At 39.4% G+C, this 19,479-nt stretch overlaps 1 protein-coding gene across 1 annotated transcript in view; it reads right to left on the reverse strand.

Annotated features, from left to right (window-relative positions):
* Window positions 1-9,560: 9,560 nt before the first annotated feature.
* The window catches only part of Arih1 (ariadne RBR E3 ubiquitin protein ligase 1), a 98,376-nt gene continuing 88,457 nt past the window's right edge, over window positions 9,561-19,479 (reverse strand). Inside the window, exons 12-14 of the mRNA XM_028774452.1 lie at window positions 17,559-17,819; window positions 15,741-15,853; window positions 9,561-14,343 (exon numbers count right to left, since the gene is read on the reverse strand). Coding sequence (XP_028630285.1) covers window positions 14,259-14,343; window positions 15,741-15,853; window positions 17,559-17,819 — 459 coding nt within the window. The 3' untranslated portion in view covers window positions 9,561-14,258. The remainder of the gene's footprint in view (window positions 14,344-15,740; window positions 15,854-17,558; window positions 17,820-19,479) is intronic.

Below are 19,479 nucleotides of genomic sequence, written 5' to 3' on the forward strand. Positions count from 1 at the left end.
TTAAATCTAAAAAAAAAAATAAGGCATTATCAGCTGGAGGAGACAGGCTGAGGAAGCATGCTGACTAGGGAAGAATTCTAAGGCAAAAAAACTGTGCCCTGAGGTGGTTGGTGTAGACCTCCCAAGGCCATAATGAATCTACTTTGTAAAGAGCGGTGGGAGGGCTCTAGAGAGTTCTGAGCAAGGAATGGCTTGTTCAGCATGAACAGCTAAAGAGTTATTGTTAACTACTGAGTAGAGAATGAATTACAAATGCCAAGAATTATGGTATGGTGGCATGCCTTTAATCCAAGTTCTTGGGGAGGCAGAGGCAAATGGATCTTTTCGAGTCTGAGACTAGCCTGATCTACACTAAAAGTTCCAGGACAGTCAGGGCTATGGAATAAGACTTTGTTTCAAAACATATAAAACAAAATAAAATAAAATAAAATAAAGTGGATGCCAAGAACTGATAATCTGAGACTACTTTGCTTGGAAAAAAAGAGATGGCACAAGAAACAAAACCAGGTAGGTGGAGGCACACACCTAGCTTTCGAAGGGCTGCAGACAGATCAGACATTCATAAACAGCCTTAGTAACATAGTGACTTCCAGGTTAGCCTGCCTGGCTTCATGAAATCCAGTCGATAGACAGATAAATAGATAGATGAAATCCTGTTTCTGGATAGATGGATGGATGGATGGATGGATGGATGGGTGGATGGATGGGACAGACAGACAGAAATAGAAGAGCAGAAAGAAGAGGCCTAGCACAGTGGTTCATACTGCAATCCTAGCACTCGGGGCTGAAAGCAGGAAGGCTTCCATGAATGAGGGGCTACATGTGAGTTACAGGTTAGGCTTGACAACATGGTAAGACCTTATCTCCAAAACAAACAGGCTGATCACAATAATACTTGCCTGTAATCCAAGCATACAGGAGGCAGAGGCAGGAGGATAACTCTTAAAATAGGCTAGCCTTGTCTATACAGCAAGACCTTAATCCACCAGAGGCAGAGAGAGAGAATTATAGGAAGCAGAGTACATCTGTGATCATACAAATTCATGTTGGTGAATGAGGGAAAGAAAAATTCATGTCATAGGATGTTTAAAAACAAATTAGCTGAATTGTTCAGCCACCTATGAACAAGAGAGCATTAAGGATGACATTAGTACAAAGTCCATGCTCCTGTTTCCCAATATATAAAACTTTCCTGGAAGGGGCCATGTGAGGATAAATATTTTTAATATGTAGAATCCTTTATTATATGTCTTAAAATTTAGATTTATTATGAAAAGGGGTGCATATATCATGGCACATGTGTAGAGGTCAGAGGACATTTTTCCACTTTTAGTATTTTAATTTCTGGACTCCCGACCCCCGACCCCCAACCCCCAAGACACAGTTTCTCTGTGTAACTAACCATCCCTGGCTATCCTGGACTCACACTGTAGAGCAGGCTGGCCTTGAACTCACAAGAGATCCACCTGCCTCTGCCTCCCAAGTTCGGGGATTAAAGGTGTGGGCCACCACACCCAGCTTAATTAATTAATGAGTTATGCGCACTGGTGTTTTGCCTGTGTGAAGGTGTAAGATCTCGGAAGTACCGACAACTGTGAGCTGCCATGTGGGTGCTCTGAAGAGCAGTCAGTGCTCTTAACTGCTGAGCCATCCTCTGTCTCTCCAGGCCAATAGTTTGTTCCAGCGCCACCTGCTGGGCAGCTCTAACATATCGAGTCTGTGTAGAAGTGGTAGCGCACACCTTTGACCCTAGGGCTCCTCAGGTAGAAGCAGGTGAATCTCTGAGAGTTCAAGGCCAGCCTGTCCATAGAGCAAGTTCCAGAACAGTCAGGGATACAAAGAGAAACCCTGTCTTAAAAAGCCAAAACCAGCAACAACAAAAAGTATCCAGCCCTCCCAGGACCACATCATGAACTTCAAAAATGCAGTCAGCATTGTAGGAAATGCCAAGTTTAAAAGAACACTAAGTGCCGCCTTTAGTCCCAGCACTTGAGAGGCAGAGGCAGGGGATTTCTGAGTTCGAGGCCAGCCTGGTCTACAGAGTGAGTTCCAGGACAGCCAGGGCTATACAGAGAAACCCTGTCTCAAAAAACAAAATGAAAAACAAATAAAAGAACACTAAGCATTCATATTTTTCAAAATTAGTACAAACAGCAGTAATCAGTAGGGAATGTAGGCAAAAAGAATAGATAAATGCTGCTTCGCTCGTGAGAAAGAAGATACTAGACATATCCAAACATCCGTCACCAAAGACACTGTAGGTGAATCAAGGTAAGATGCTACTGTAAGAGGTAAAATCACTTGTAAAATCCAGCTTGTAAGAATTCTCAAAGATCTGGAGTGTGAATGGGAAACATGGGCTTAAGTATATGTTTCATATACTGACAGTGTGACATGGTTCTACAGATCAGTTTATAATAATAAATATTTTAACTTATCATAATTTAAAAAAAGAATTCTCAAAGATATAAAAGAGAAAAAGCAGGTGGAGGCTACATATGAAAAGGTAAAGAAAATGTAGCATGTTTCTCTCTGTGGATTTAAAAAAGGTACTGTTCCTGGAGTGGTGGCTCATCAGTTAAGAGCACTTGTGGCTCTTGCAGAGGACTAGGGTTCAGTTCCCAGCATCCATGTCAAGACAGTTCTCTAGTGCTTTTAACTCTAGTTACATGGTACCCCTTCTGGCTTCTGTGGTGAACATATAAACAGTCCTTCATCTACAAACACATAAAAATGAAGACAATCCTTTAAAAACAAAAGGACAGTGAAAAGATGGCTTATTGGTTAAGAACGCGTGCTCTTGCAGAGGAGCCAGGGTGGTTTACCAGCACCACATTAAGGCTGACACTGTCCATAATTACAATGACAGGGGATTGTCTTCCGACTACCACAAGTGCCAGGCACATGCATGCAAGAACATAAATGCAAGCAAAACATTCAAACACAAAATACATAAATTAGAACATTTGTCCAAAAAAGCAGGACATATCGGCAGTGAGTGGTCACTACACAAGTGTAATGGAAGGCTAGACACCAGACCAACCAACGAGAAATGGAAAGCACATCAGGTCGTGTTAACAGCCATGAGAAAACCAAACAACGTAAAAGCAGCTAAATGAAAAGTATGCGCATTGAAAACAAGAGGTGGAGGAGCAATCTGACATCCAGAGGAGAGTAGAACCATCTATAATGAATCTCAGAAGACAAACTATGAACATGAGAAATACATGAATTATCCAAGTTTAATGAAAGACATTTACACTGATCTGAGAAGTGCAGCAATTTCTATACAAACAAAATTGGGATAGACAGATGGCTCAGCAGTTAAGCGCTGTTTTTTCTCTTCCAGAGGATCTGGTTGAGTTCAGTTCACAACAACCTTGTCAGGCAGTTTTACAGCTCCCTGTAACTATAGCTCAAGGGAATTGATACCTCTGGCTTTCTCTAGCACACACCCACATGCAGGCATACAATACATATAATTTAAAAATAACAAAAAGGTCTTGAAAAAAGAAAACTTACCTGGTAGTATCACAAGGTAAAAATTAAAATTAAACCAACACTGCAGCCATGGGAAGTGGGACATTACAGGCTGAAAAACTTTAAAAAGCCAGGTGGTTTGGGTACACACCTTTAATCCCAGCACTCAGGAGGCAGAGGCAGGTGGATGTCTGAGTTCTATCCCAGCATGGTCCACAGAGTGAGTCCCAGGAGCCAGGGCTACACAGAGAAACCCTGTCTTGAAAAACAAACAAACAAACAAACAAACAAAAAACAAACTTGAAATGATCAAAACACCCAAGAGCTGAGTATAATTAAATAACTTATTTGAAGTCCTGAAAAAAATAAAAGGAATTAGAATTCTATATACAAGCCATACTCATTTGGGAAGTGGAAACAGGATGATCAGACGTTCAAGGCCATCCTTAGCTACCGAGCAAGACTAAGGCCAGCCAGGAGGACTGTATAAGACTGTCCCAAACAGAATTTAACAATTCTATATCCACAGATATCTATCACAAAGAAAAAAAGCAAAATACATTTTTCAACCAATGAAAAGTCAGAGTGATAGAGCACTTGCCTCATTGGTTCAATCTCTGGCATTCAGATGATACCTTAGATTTACTGGAAAATATGAAGAATAGTGTGTGCTCTCAACATATAAACATATAAAACATATAAAAAACAAAGCATACATTATAAAGTACAATGTTATATATGATTTCTAGTTCTACACAGTCATATAGACCATAATAGGCTATTTAAATCTAAATTTACTGAAAGTAAAAATCCATTTGTACTAGTCACATCTAAGTGTTCACTAACCAATTATCTACCATATTTTTTTAAAAGATTTATTTATTTTATTGTGAGTACACTGTAGCTGTCTTCAGACACACCAGAAGAGAGCATCAGATCACACCACAGATGGTTGTGAGCCACCATGTGATTGCTGGGAACTGAACTCAGGACCTCTGGAAGAGCAGTCAGTGCTCTTAACCACTGAGCCATCTCTCCAGCCCCCATATTTTCAAGTTCAACATATATTCCTGTCATCATAGACAGTTCAGTCGGACATTACTGTAGAATGAGAGGAAATAAGTACTTTAAGCTGTAAAGCACACATTTCTGTCTCTTTTTCCTCTCCCTTTCCTAAACCCTTTCCTTTCTATTTTTTTCAAAATTCCCTTTAATTTATTAGGAAAAGCATGTGCATTGTGTGTGGGTTTGAGAGGGCAGCTTGCACAAACTGGTTCTTTCTGACCATGTGGGACTTGGGGATGAAACCCAGGCCGTCAGATTCAACAGCTAGCACCTTTACTCGCTGAGCCATCCTGCCCCTCCCCTTTAAACAGAATGGCTTATACTTGCCTACAAATAGGCAGGCTGGACAGTAACTAAAGTATAGCCAGCAAGCCTAACCTTTTAAAAATAGGTCAAGGGTTTGATGTACAAAATTCCATGAGCTGAATTTAGCCCATGATATACAGTCTGTTAAACCTTCACACTGAGAAACTGACACTTCTGATAGAACCAGAAAAGGCATCTGATAAAATTTAGCAATGCTTCCAAAAAACCCAACAACTCAAAAAAAAAAAAAACCCAAAACATTTAGTAAAACGGAAATAAACTTACACATTTGAGAGGTAAATGAAAAAATTTACCCCTAAATAATCACAATAAAATCTTTACCTATGTTTCTAAGAACAGAATCAGGATGTCACTGTTACATTTTTCTAGCATTGTACTAGATTTTGTCACAAGAAAAAGACAAATTCATAATCCAAAAGGGGTGGCGCATGGAGTTTGTCCAGAAGATAAACCAGTAGCTACACAACCAGACAACTTGAGTTTGATTTCCAGGCAAAAAGCCAGAAGTGGTGGGTTAGCTAGCTTGGCATAAGCCAAACAGCATCAGAAGCAATAGCCCAACTCAGCTAAGTGGAAGACAAGCATTTGTTCTCTCTCCTCCACACATATGCTGTGGCAGATATGTGCCCCTTCCTTCACATATACAAAATAAAATATTAAAAAAAAGTAAAAACATCATTTGCAGACATGCTTTTGCATATATGGAATCCACAGAGCTATTTCTAGAATAGATTTAGCAAATGGCTTTACGATCAATACATAAGATCAACTTTATTTTTAGAACAGCAAAACTAGAAATGAAACTTAAACATTAATACTAAAAACAAAATCAGTTATCAGCCTGACATGTTCATCACATCTGTGATCATCAGTGCCCAAGTGGCTGAGGCAGGAAGGTCTGAGTTCAAGGACAACTTAATTAAAACAAGCAGGAGACCCTGTCTCAAAAAACCAATTGGAAATATATACATAATGTATGCATGTATAGTATCAAATACCCAAGGGAAAAAATCTAGGGGAACCACAAAAAGCACTACTAGGGAAAAAAATTAAGAAGACCTAAATAGCCAAGCATGGGAGCACACCCCTGCAACCCCAGTACTTGGGAAGTATCCCGAACCATCCCAAGTTAAGACATAGGAAGTTCAAAGCCAACATGGGCTACATAAGACTTTACCTCAAAACACAAGGAAAAAAAAACACATAAACGTCAAGATATAAGACCTTACCTCAAGCTGGGCGGTGGTGGCGCACGCCTTTAATCCCAGCACTTGGGAGGCAGAGGCAGGCGGATTTCTGAGTTCGAGGCCAGCCTGGTCTACAGAGTGAGTTCCAGGACAGCCAGGGCTGTACAGAGAAACCCTGTCTCGAAAAATAAATAAATAAATAACCTTACCTTAAAACACAAGGAAAAAAACATGTCAAGATATATAGCATGTTCATGGAGAGAGACTAACTCATCCCTAATAAAATATGAATTCTTCCTAAATGATAAGCTTCTGGGATTCAGTGCCCTCCAAAGACACAGACCTATTTTAGGCAAAACACCCATACACATAAAATAATCATTAAAAAAAAAAACCCTCTCATATTGCTTCAAATGGAAAACATTAAAGTTATTGGTAGGAAACTGAATAAACTGGTATATGTACAAAATGCACAACTATTCAGCAATATAGAATGATCTAACACATAATATGGAGAGTCTCTGAAGCATTATAATTAAACCATCTAAAAGTACATGTGGCACATTTATATACATTTGAGAAGTGAGTAAACTGCTCTTCAGTGACTAACGACCAGCAAGTGAGTGCTGGAAAGTGGCCTCAAAGGAGTCTTTAAAACAATTGAGTGGGACTGGAGAAATGGCTCAGAGGTTAAGAGCACCAACTGCTCTTCCAAAGGTCCTGAGTTCAGTTCCTTCCCAGCAACCGCATGGTGGCTCACAACCATCTGTAATGAGAGCTGATGCTCTCTTCTGGTGTGTCTGAAGACAGTGTACTTATATACATAAAATGGATAAATAGAAATCTTTAAAAACAAAAAAAAAATGGAGCTTAATAACGCTCTCTTGACTCTTTCTTGGGTTATTACACAAGTGTACAATGTTCTTATAATATCCCACTAAACCTATGATGTGTACAGTTTACCAAAGAGAAATCTCTATATCTGATAAACACATTAGGAATATGAAATTGCTGCTCCAGGAACCTGTGTTCCCAATTATTTTCTTCAGTGTGACTTGTAGGCTCGAATCTGTTCAGAGGAAAGCCCTAGATGATGAAATTTAGCTTAGAGACATACACTCACATGTCCTTGAAAGAAACAGCATTTGGAATCTGTGAAGCAATGTCATGGATGGAGCCATCTGAGTCCATGAATTAATGTGCTAACACTTGGTCACTGGGAAGTACTAATTGTACCCATTTAATTTTTACAATGTATCATGGGGTTCTTTTAAGCTTTAATACTTTGTCGATTTTCTTGCAAGCTATTCAAAACAAAATTCTGGGAGAAGGCATAAAGGAACACTATCACTATGCTTCACCCAGTATTCTCCAGTGTTTATGGTCTTGACCTTCCAAAGCATTCCCTAGATAGGACATAGAGGCACAAACCTAAAATCCCAGCACCAAGAGGGTTGCAATGTGAAGCCCTAGCTGGTTCTAGATATAATTATAGCAAGATCATGTCTCACAATAATTAAGGAAAATAAAGTACATCTTTTCCAACCAGGTGAGTACTCAGGTCATAGTTTCCTATTAGATCTAGGCTCTGTCCTGTACTGGTAGAAATGAACCACAAGCCAGAATATGTGATAGAGATTTATTAATAAGCAAACATCATCATCTATACCAGAAATGCCAGCAATTAAGTTATAAATGACTTGTGAGTGGATACAGTTAACAACTTGATAGCATCCCATTAGAATGTCTATTGCCAAGTCAGTCCACAAAAGAAGTGCAGATCATCTTGTACTACACCCTAAGGAAAGGAACACCTACAGGAGCGCAGAGTTCTCCCTGCAAGAGCAAGACATTCCTTTTTTGATACGGTCCCTAAAAATTTTAGGATCTAAATTCCTGAATTGCTGTCTAAACCAGCTGTTCCAGAAGAGCTAGTTCCCGAGGGTGTAAGAGTCTAATAGCTACTTATGTGAAAGGCTTGTATGGCAGTTTTATTTTGCATACAGAAAATCTTAGCTACTTGATGTCTCTGGCAGATGGAAAGTATCTTGCAAAACTAATGACCTAACTTTCACACAGGTGCAGTCAGTGAAGAACGCTTTACAGGTAGTTAAGGCACAAAAGCTATCCTTAGAAAATGTTACTTTACGCATACAGAGCCAATGTCATGTCAGGTTTGGCCATCTTTGAAGGGTCTGGAAATATAAGGCCTCAGAATTTAACTCATTAAATTAGGAGGGCTCATAAATACGAGAAATTGCTTAGTTTATCTGAGGTTTTTAACAAAAGCAACCTGCTTTGAATAGAAAAAGAGTCAAAAGAATCGACCACGGGTAGTGGTAGAGCATGCCTTTATTCCCAGCACTCAGGAGGCAGAGGCAGGTAGGTCTTCGAATTTGAGGCCAGCCTGATCTACATGAGTGGCAGGACAGCCAGAGCTATTACACAGAGAAACCATGTCTCAAAGAACCAACAGATGATAGATAAGAGATAGATTGGGGGGAGGAGTTGTTAGAACCCAGCAGGTACTTTGGGTAAGACTACTTGAGTAGTGTCAGGCAGTCAAATGTAGCTCCACCGGGTAGCAGGCTGGGTAATAAGACCACACATTTGGATGGAAAGCCTTAGTTACAAGTCACACAGACTGACAGACCCCTTTTGCTGACTGCTGAACCTCCATTGCCCAACACTGTATAGAAGGAACTCAATTCTACCATTTGTGGGGGTGGGGGAGTGTTGAATGTGATGATTTAGATGCAAATGGTTCACATAAGCTCATATTGAAATACTTGGTCCCCAGTTGGTGAAACTGTTTGGGAAGGGTTAGGAAGTGTGGCCTTGCTGGAAGTATGTCACTGGAGGCAGGCTTTGTGGTTTTAAAAATCTCTCATGCCATCATTCCCAGTGTTCTCTGCTTCCTACTTGAGGATCAAGATATGAACTCTCAGACTCTAACCATCTGAAACTTTAAGCTCAATTAAATACTTTCCTTGGTCATTGTGCTTTGTCACAGCAATAGAAAAGTAATTAGCAAACAGAAGACCTAATTATGATTTGTGACTAGGCTTTATTTTACCTACTTTCTTTGATCCCCACAGTATTCCTATTAAAAAAAAAAAAGCCATAGCTTAATAGAATATATCAAACCAGACAAGTATGGACACACTATGAAGTCAAAGTTTAACATTTTAGTGATTTGACAGTATTTTCTTAGAATCCAGCTAATAGGAGTAATCTATCCCTATTTACCTGACTTGTAGATGCATTGGAGTTTGATGTCTCTGGATCCCACATGGATTCATTTTTAGAGATGCTAAGTATCAAAGTGACTGGTTTGTAAGCTGGCAACTACAGTGAAAACCACTGCAATGTCTCCAATCAGTATCAGCTGAAAAATGGGTTTTCTTAAGAAGGCAGTATCACTTCCCCTAGAGAAAGATCAGTAGTAGCAGCTAGGGGGTGGGGGTGGGAGTAAGAACCGACACACATACACCAAGAAAATCCTAAAGTTGTCTTTATTCTTAGTCACATTGACTTCCAATTGAGAGCTTCTAGGTTGGTTAATTCAACTTGAAAAACTAACAGATGTACATTTTTTTAAAGTATGTACCAACTTCCTCAAAGATATATGAAAAAAACTTAAAGAGTGCAGTTTTCATTTATGAAGGAGCCGCAGTCTTCCCATTATGTTATCTAAAAAAAAAAAAAAACAAAACCAAAACCAAAACCTCCCAAGCTGATAGGTGCACACCTGTAATCCCAGGAAATAGGAGGCAGAGAGGGAGGAGGAAAGCTCTAAATTGGAGGTCAGCCTGGGCTATAGTGCTGATATTCATTTTAAATCAAAACCAAAAAACCTCCTACCAGACTCTCAGTTGTAGGGATAAATGCTAACATCTAAAGGTTACACGCTAAGCTGGGCTTCGTGGCACAAGCTTGTCATCCTAGCACTTAAGAGGTAGAAGCTGGAAGATCAGAAGTTCAAGGCCATCCTACATAAATTCTAGATCAACCTGGCCTACATTGAGAACTTGTCTTTAAAAGAACTCAAAAGATCAGCAGCTGCTCTGTGCATTTTCAACTATCATCTATAAAAAGAAATCTTGTAACAAATCCCAGTAGACTGTCCAAATTCTCTACACTGGAAGGGGACAAGGTCAACAACTGCAAATACCCTATTGAATTACACTGAGCTATTTATTTTCAAGTGTAACTTGTGGTCTGGCTGCCAGTGGGGACTATGTCCTCAAATGTGAACATGGGGACCAGATGCCCAGTCTGCAAGTAGGGAAGGGCACTTTTCTACTCAAGGCTGGTTTCTCAGAGAAGCAGGAAGAAGGCTGGTGGATGAAGCAGTAACATTCAAAGGAGCATTGCCAGGCATTACTGTTGTCAAAGTATGGAAAAAGCCACTTTCTTCTGGTTCTGGATGCTACATCATTCTGAGACCAGAATAAGAAAACTGTACAGAGGTAGTTGGATATCACTCTGGTCCCAGATTGAAGAAGTTGTGAAACTTTAGGCAAGTTATTAAATCATATTTCCCTCTTCTGTGAAACAGCAATTTTTTACTCCACTTGTTTTAGAAAGTGACAAACCAGACTACAGATGTGATAAAATTCAAGTCTGGTTTGATTATAGTCCCATGTTAATATCCATAAACAGGGATGATCAGCTTTATGTGAAAGCTGACTCCTTTTGAGGCTGAGAATATTTTAAATATTTCATCTTTTAAAAACTGACATTCCAAGATGTACAGAGCATCTAAATGCTTACCACTGCCACCACACAAACAACAAGCTACAGTCAATGTTCAAGATGCAGAAACCAGAAAGACTTCTGAAAGTCTCAATTAGCCAAATTACATGTTGGGGACGGTCTCATTCACAGTTCCCTACACAGAGCCTGAACCAGATCCTGACGGTTTATATTAAATAGGAACAGTGAATAAGGCACATGATACAGGTGGCAGCTACCCACCTACATTATCTGTTTTCAACTATAAAAATAACCATAAGTAACTAATGGAATAACAAAATAAAAGTTTATTTTATTAGAATTAGGAATGTTCTTTCCCTCTGGGCAACCTGAACAGTCCAGTTACAATGAAAATCTAAGAACAGTTATTTCCACAGCACAAGGTGCTCTATGCACAAAATTACAGGGTTAGGAGCATTTAATCAATTTATTGATCTGATTGTCTCACCAACCCACCCCATCCCATCCCCCAAGTGCTCTATACCGGACATAGCTAAAAGAATTGGTTACATTAAGCCTTTTACTCTTCTTGTTCTAAATTTCAAGTCCTACTTACAGGTGAACCACACATCACACTGCAGATTCAACCGCTGCAAATCAAGTCAGTCTTGGATCTATTTGTGTGTATGTATACACGTGTGTCTTTAATATATTTATTTGAACACACATAAAACATATACAATCTGGGTTGCAGCAAATTACAAAGAATTTTAGAGTCTGGTAATGTTATATGCTACTCCATTTACCACTATGGTATGTCTCCTGAGCTTTGGATCAAAATTTTATTGTAAATTCACCTGTTGCTCAATGAATTGCTCAAATGAAGCATGCACTGACAATGTAACTGATCTCAACAACACAGGGAGACCCTGATGTTTAAGTAGAGCCCTCTGAGAGACTTAGGTAGGTCAAATAGGGAAGCTGTTAACAATATGGCTTGCTTGTCCCAGCTGGGAGCACTGAAGCTAGCTACTGACAAAAGCAGGTAAATTCTGGAAATGCTGTCAGATATGGAGACGGTTGTTAAAAACTTGGATGTAGCAAAAGGGCCAGTTTACCTTGATCCACACAAACTCTGAGTGCAATATCCTCAGGTCCCATGTGAGCACTGGGACTAGAAAGTGCCACCAACTACACTATCCCTCCATGGTGGGGGACGGAGACTATGAGATACAAACTCTTTTTGGACGCTTGTTACAGGGCAGGGAGTGAAGAGAACTTATGACACTCAGACCTAGATACTGTGAAGTTAACTCTTTTTAAACACCACATACACAAAGCATTTTAAGGGACCACATACGTGACAATTCTGGTTACTTTTCAAAGTCACCAGGAAAAGGAACTTACTTGAGCTTTCTTTGAAATCTTGTTGGTTTTGATAAATGTCTTAAGATTGATGCAATTATTTAAAACAAAGTCAAATGGATAATGGGAGAATGACAGGGCATGGCGAAAATGGAAAAGCAGACATTTGACTTCAGATTTGCCACCTGAGGTGACAAGGAAAGGGAAGAAAAAAGATACAAGCTGATCCTGAAGCGACAAGTGGTTTAAGGAAGCAGCATAATATACTCAGCAAACATTCACTGATTTCTGTTGGGAGAAGAACAGTTGCAAGTACATCTCATGTAACAACCTTTCTAAAAGGAAAAGTAGGGTGATTCAGCAAAGCCTAACTTAGGCAAAAAGCCAGAGGAAAGTGAACCTACTTCCCAATGGAGTAATAAGATGTACAATGCAAGAACAGACACAGCTGCCTCACAATGGTAAACACTCCCTAGGCACAAGACAGTTAAAGGAAGACGAAGAGGTCCTCAGCCAAAACTGGCGTTTAATAGTTTTACCTCTTGATCTAGTTGCCTAGTTCACTCTGCACTCTTATATAAAACTGACAGTCTTAGGGATGCTGACCTGTTGAAAAATACCACAGGCAGAATGGCCTAAACAAGTATATAGTTAATAAAACCACCACCATCCTTTACTTTTAACATAGCTTTTAGTAAAAATTTCATAAAAATGGACATCACAGCTAAAATGCATTATTCTCCTATATGCTGACAACAGAAAAGAAGCAGACTCAGTGATTCCTACTCAAATGTACTGGATGGAGTATCATGTTCTAGTGGTGTTTGCCTTCAAACTGAACCCACCGCAACACACACAAGTAATTTCAGTATCCACCATTTAAATTCACAATCTCAGACTAAGTGAATGGCTATTTATTTATATTTAAAGTGAAAACATTGTTTTAACACCCTAACATAAAGAAGGGATGAGAGACGAGCCATAACTAAAAATTTAAAAGGCTCAAAGCAGCAATTCAGAAAAAATAAAACAGTAAAAGAAATTTTAAAATGCCTCTTCGGATGTGATGGGGAGCATAGAAGGCCTACCGCTGTGCGCATGGCGTGGGCACACAGGCTGAAATGGGGGCATCATGGCCACAGAGGAGTAGGTTGGGATACGATCGTTCATGAATTGAAGCAACTAAACCCTTTAACAGGCCGAGGCATTTGCTTAGAACTTGACTTCCTGGATCTAGATCCAGAAGCTGAGAATTCTAGGCATGAGACCCATGGCCAACAAAAGATACAACCAAACCACAAAGGGCAAACTGACCTCGGGAAAGGGAAAGCACTCTAGTTAGGTCTTGCAGAGGGGCTAACAAACTCCTTTATCCCAACCCAACCCTAGAAAGATAAAGCCAACTGAAAGAAAATGCACAGCAAATAGACATAATCTTGAAGCTTTTTAAAGAATAAATATTTTTGTAATTAAACATTATGCAAACACGTGCCACGCTTGCTTTATCCATGCATATGCACTATATACAATTTTGAAAAATACTGTGTTGTCCTCTTGTTTTAAAAGTCATATACAAAGTTTTTGTGTTTTTTGTTTGTTTAATCCTCTTGCTGCCTAGCCCCTTCTCCCTCCCAAGAATTTCCTTTACAAGTAGCTAATACTCATCATTCACTCATGACCTCGGGGTATGAGAGAAAGTGAATCTGACTGTGTGTGGAGGTGTGTAAGTGCAGGGGAGGAAGGGGAAGAGGTCCTGTACCAAAGTACAACAAAATGGCTGGTTTGGACATGAAAAGCAGTGTCAAGGAGCGATTTGAAATTTTAACTGTACTACACTCAGGAAAAAGAAAAAGAAAGTCAGCTCTGAGAATGAAGCTACGTTACAAGTTAAAGTTGGAGGGCTTTTGTGTGTCTGTCACACTTTGTTGGCGGCCTAGAATACTGTTGTACAATGGTTTATCTACCTTTTTTATTACAATATAATTTACTTAAACTTTCCGTTAACAAAACAGAATTCTGGTACTACAGACCAGCGGTGTCAGAACAGGCGTAGTGCCTCCTTGTTTGTGTTTGTTTTAATTGCATGAGCACTCTAGATGGTAAAGTTTTCAGAGTTCATTTTATGCAGGGCCAGTCTCAGTCCTCAATGTACTCCCACAGATCCTTTTCATAGCCTTCATGCACATGCTGTAACAAAACCCTTCGTCGACTCTCACAGTATCTGTAATCAAAGAGAAAAAAAAACTTGTCAGCCTCTGAAAATGAAAGAGACATGTATTTTTAAAAGTACTACTCCTAGAGTTTGTCCAGGCTTTGAAGAAAGCACCTGCTAATTGCTATAAACATCAGACTTAGATGTACAAGGTTTATCAAACTGCCTCTACCTGTTCTGAGGACTCTTTTTTGTATTCTTTGGCTGCTGAAAACCAAACCCAGAACCATGTGCATGCTAGACACTCTACCAATGATCTATCCTTCTAGCCCAAGATTTTTTTTTAAAAAACTCAAGATTCCCAGTGCCAGAAATAAATTTTAGAGTCTTTAAGTGTTAGAAGTTCTAATATGTCTTTAAAACAATGATTCAAACCCATAGTTGTATAAATTCTAGAGCTAATTTTATAGGTCTTTTATTCCCATCTCAAAAATAGTGTTGGTTAACTGTACAAGCATTATAAATACAATGCAACAATTACAGTTAGCCAAAGGAAGTGAAGACACTGGGATTTAATCTCTAGGCCTTCCAACTTCCCAGTTTCTTTATACCTTGGGCCAGGCGGTGGTAGCACATGCCTTTAATCTCAGCACTTGGGAAGCAGAGGCGGGTGAATCCCTGTGAATTCAAGGACAACCTGGTCTACAGAGGACAGCCAAGGTTTCACGGAGAAAACCTGTCACAAAAAAACATAAGAAACCCAAACAAAAGATACCAGGAGGTGAAGTGGTGTTTCAGTGGTTTAGAACATTCCTTGTTTTTCCAGAGGATCCAAGTTCAGTTCCCAGCACCCACACCTGCCTTTAATTCTAGCTCCAGGAAATGTGACACCCTCTTCTAGGCTTTGTGGATATCCATACAATGCACTTATATATATGCATATACATAAATTTATCAAAAAATCAATTAAAAAAGATAACCAGCATGTGAGGAAAACATTTTGGAAGAAAGCTTTTCATTGAGAAATCAAACATGCTTTTGTATTTTTGTTTGTTTTTTTTCGAGACAAGGTTTCTCTGTGTAGCCCTGGCTGTCCTGGAACTCACTCTGTAGACCAGGCTGGCCTCGAACTCAGAAATCCGCCTGCCTCTGCCTCCCAAGTGCTGGGATTAAAGCATGCGCCACCACTGCCCGGTGCTTTTATATTTTTAAAATCAAAAACTGAAGTGCTATTTACCCCCGGCTCAGTTAAGTTTCTCCCAAGAGATAAAAGCTAACGAAAGAGTCTAAGAACCAACACTCTACATCCAGTTCCTCATGCTGACGGCTACCTCTTCCTTTCTTATCGGCACACCCCCAGCACACCTTGGCACCACAGATAGAAGGAATCCAGGAGACACAGCAGCTAGCCACACAGAACCTCACAACTAGCAGAGAATGTTGTCCAGCAGATATTAAAATCTCACCTGTACTTATCTTGGACTTTCTGCTTTATATCTTGCAGAGAATCTTGAGAAATATCTCGTTCAAGGTAGCCCGAAAGCACCTCTGTGGCATTTTCTAGATCTGCTTGATTATTCTGAAAGAAAAAGAATATTGAGTAAACTCTGGCTTTAAAAATCAAGCTAAAATATAATCCATCTTAGCTAATTTTCTGAGTATAGACTTACTCTCAACACTGATATAGCCATTTTGGTAAGCTGCTTAACGAGTAAAGCTCTTTGTGGCTTTCACCTGTAACAACCATTTTTTTTTTCTATCCCAAAACAATTTTGAAAAGATTCAACCATTACCTCTGGAAGAATACTGAGGACAATTTTAAAGTCTTTAAAATCTTCTAAAAACAAACTAAAAATTAAAACTTTTAAGATAAAAAACGAATAGAAAAACAACTCTATTGATGCATACATCAGGCTGTAGACAGAGTTTTTTTCCCCAGGCAGTGGGAGCACTTTTATTTTTTAAGGTTTATTTATGAATGTAAGTACACAGTTGCTCTCTTCAGACACACCAGAAGGCGGCATCAGATCTCATTACAGATGGTTGTGAGCCACCATGTGGTTGCTGGGAACTGAACTCAGGACCTCTGGAAGAGCAGTCAGTGTTCGTAACTGCGGAGCCACCTTTCCAGCCCCATATTTTAAAAAAGACATCATCTACTGTTTAATCCTGGTTGGCATAGAACATTCTGTGTAACTCCTGCTGGCCTCAAATGGATAGAGATCCACCTGCCTCTGGAGTTCTGAGATTAAAAACAAGTGTCAGCGGAATAAATTCTATTTCACATTGTATGCAAGATCAGTGTTCTATGGATTATTTTTTGTCCTTGCTGATATTTTGTTTTTGTCTATTTTTTATTTTTATTTTTTGAGATAGGATCCCACTATGTAGTTATAGCTGGCATAGAACCAGGCTAGCTAGCTTTGAATTCACAAAGATGTGCCTACCTCTGCTTCCTGAACGCTGGAATTAGTCATGATCCACAAACCCAGCTATTCTCTATTGTAGATCAGAGTGGGGTTTGTACCATCAGAAGGCTTAAGTGACACAATCCATATAAATTGCTTATTTAGCACCTGGGACACTGGAAGTTTTCAATAATGACAAAACTAGCCTCGATATTGAAAGTTAACATTCGGTAATTAGCTTTGTAAAAGGTGACATGATGGCTTGAAAAGGAGGCTTTTAGCAGTAATGGTTTTTAAAGATGCTTTAAAATTGATGTATGAGTTGGGTGTGGTAGAACAAGCCTTTCTTTATTCTCACTACTTTGGATGCTAGGACAGGGGATCTCTATAAAGTTTGAGGGCAGCCTGATCTATATAGCTAAACACTCCTGTCTCAAAAGAAAAAAACAACAAAGACAAAAACAAAACAAAAAACCCAAGACAAAAACAAACAAAGAAAAACTCTAGAAAAGAAGGAAAACTACCAGGTGGAAAAGGAAAGAAATAGGAGAAATAACCTAAATAACCTGTTTCATGTCTTCAGAGCTGAGTCAAAATTAAAATCCAGGACTGATTACAGAACCAGTACAGTTAACTAGCTAGCTGACTCACATAAACTTGAATGCAGTTAAGTATAACAAAGAAGTTTATCTTATCTTTCTAAGAAGGACTTTTAAAAAAAGAGAGAGAGAAAGGAAGGAAGGAAGGAAGGAAGGAAGGAAGGAAGGAAGGAAGGAAGGAAGGAAAAAAGAAAGAAAGAGAGAAAGAAAGAGAAAGGGTTTAACTCTATACTGTGAAAAGGGTTAGCCTTTCCCCATGTCTAGCAACTAGTCCTACCTCAAAGATAATGGACTGGTTATTCTTTTTGAGGTAGAAAGCGAAGACATAAGTGTACATGAGTGTGGCACGACACTGGCAGAGGACATCAACTGCTTTCTTCAGGAACTGCACCTCGATCCAGGACATGTTGTGCTGCTGCATCTCCTCCATCTTCTGCTTCACCTGAGCATACAGCTTATGCTCGAAGCGCAGGCTCTGCATGTGGTTCATATAGCGGTTACAGTAGAACAGGTACCTCTGCAAGGCCGCCCTAGATCGCTGACCCGGTAAGAAAAACAAAGGTCTACAATTAAGACATACATATTGGATACAAAAGCTGGTTTGCCATTAAGGCACAATATCATATAGCACCTCATATGTTAAAACAGCGCATCACCAGAAAGAGCAAGGGTACAAAAAGTTGGCAATAATGTGGAGTGAAGGGAATTCTTGTACGACACTGCTGGTAGGAATGTAAATTAGTAGAATCACTATGGAAAATACATAGAAGGCCCTCAATAAACTAAAAGTAAAATCATCACAGATATCAATATTACCACATTTGGGCATCCAGTAGAAGAACTCAAGTAATTATGCTGAGAACTTCTCTTTATTATTTGTAATAAAGAAGACATGGAATCAGGAATTCATTCACAAATGAATGGAAAAAGAAATGGTGGCATATATTCAATGGAGTATTGTTCAGCCTGAAAGAACCAAGTGTTGGTAATATGCAACAACATAGGTAACCCTGGGAGACAACATGCTACGCCTGTACAGAAATACATATACTACAGAATCTTGACTTATATGAAGAATCCAAAACACTGTACTCAGAAAAGTAGAGAGTAAATTGATGTTACAGGAAGACCTGTAAATAATGCATTGTGTATTTAAAACATTGTAAATGTCAAAACTCTAACCAGAGAAAATGAAAGGTACCCAAGGCGACAAAAATAACTATGTAGACAGAACCATCAATCAACATTATACAAATATCAAAACATCATATTCTATGACTTTTTGACAAAAAGTGCTAATTGAAAGTTGATATATATGCAGATAAAACAGTAACTTGTAAGTTTAAATTAGGAATACAGTCACCTAGTTACTTTTATTTTATACTGGTATGAACGCCTTACTAGTTCCCATATAGCTGCCATGAGCCACATGTGGCCAACAAATTAAACAATGGTGCTGAAGACTATTATTAATACTTAATATTTATTTACAAAAAAGTTCTACTGGACAACAGTTTTCACAGTGTAATGGGTTAGACATATGTAGCACAGGGAGTGGTACTATTAGGAGGTGTGGCCTTATTGGAGTAGGTGTGGCACTGTGGATATGTGGATATATCCTTGTCCTAGGTGCCTAGAAGCCTATTCTGCTTGCAGTCTTCAGAACAAGCTATAGAACTCTCAGCTTAAAAAAAAAAAAAAAAAAAACTCAGCTCCTCCAGCACCATGCCTGCCTGGATGCTGCCATGCTCCCGACTTGATGATAATGGACTGAACCACTGAACCTGTAAGCCAGCCCCAACTAAATGTTAGCCTTAAGAGTAGCCTTGGTCATGGTGTCTGTTCATAGCAGTAACACACTAAGACAGAATGCAATGAGTTAGAAAAAAGAAGCAGCTGTGTGTGTTATTGGTAGCTGAACCTAGTCTAGTGACTTGTGCAAGCTAAGCAAATTTCCTGAAAACCCAGTACTCAAAGCAAAAATAGAGTAGGAAACTATCCCAAGGCAAAAAGACATCACAATAGTTCCTCAGAGAAGGTAACTGAAGTAGGCAATAAGTGGGGTTTTGTTTGTTTTATTTTTTTTCAGAGGGCGGGTTGTCCCCGTGTGTAGCCTTGGCTGGTCTCAAGATCTACCAGTCCCCACTTCCCAAGTGCTGGGATTAAAAAGATGTGCACTACCACACAGCTGATTGATA

The sequence above is a fragment of the Grammomys surdaster genome, unplaced genomic scaffold (genome assembly GCF_004785775.1).
Source record: "Grammomys surdaster isolate TR1022 unplaced genomic scaffold, NIH_TR_1.0 241, whole genome shotgun sequence".
NCBI classification, from domain to species: domain Eukaryota; kingdom Metazoa; phylum Chordata; class Mammalia; order Rodentia; family Muridae; genus Grammomys; species Grammomys surdaster.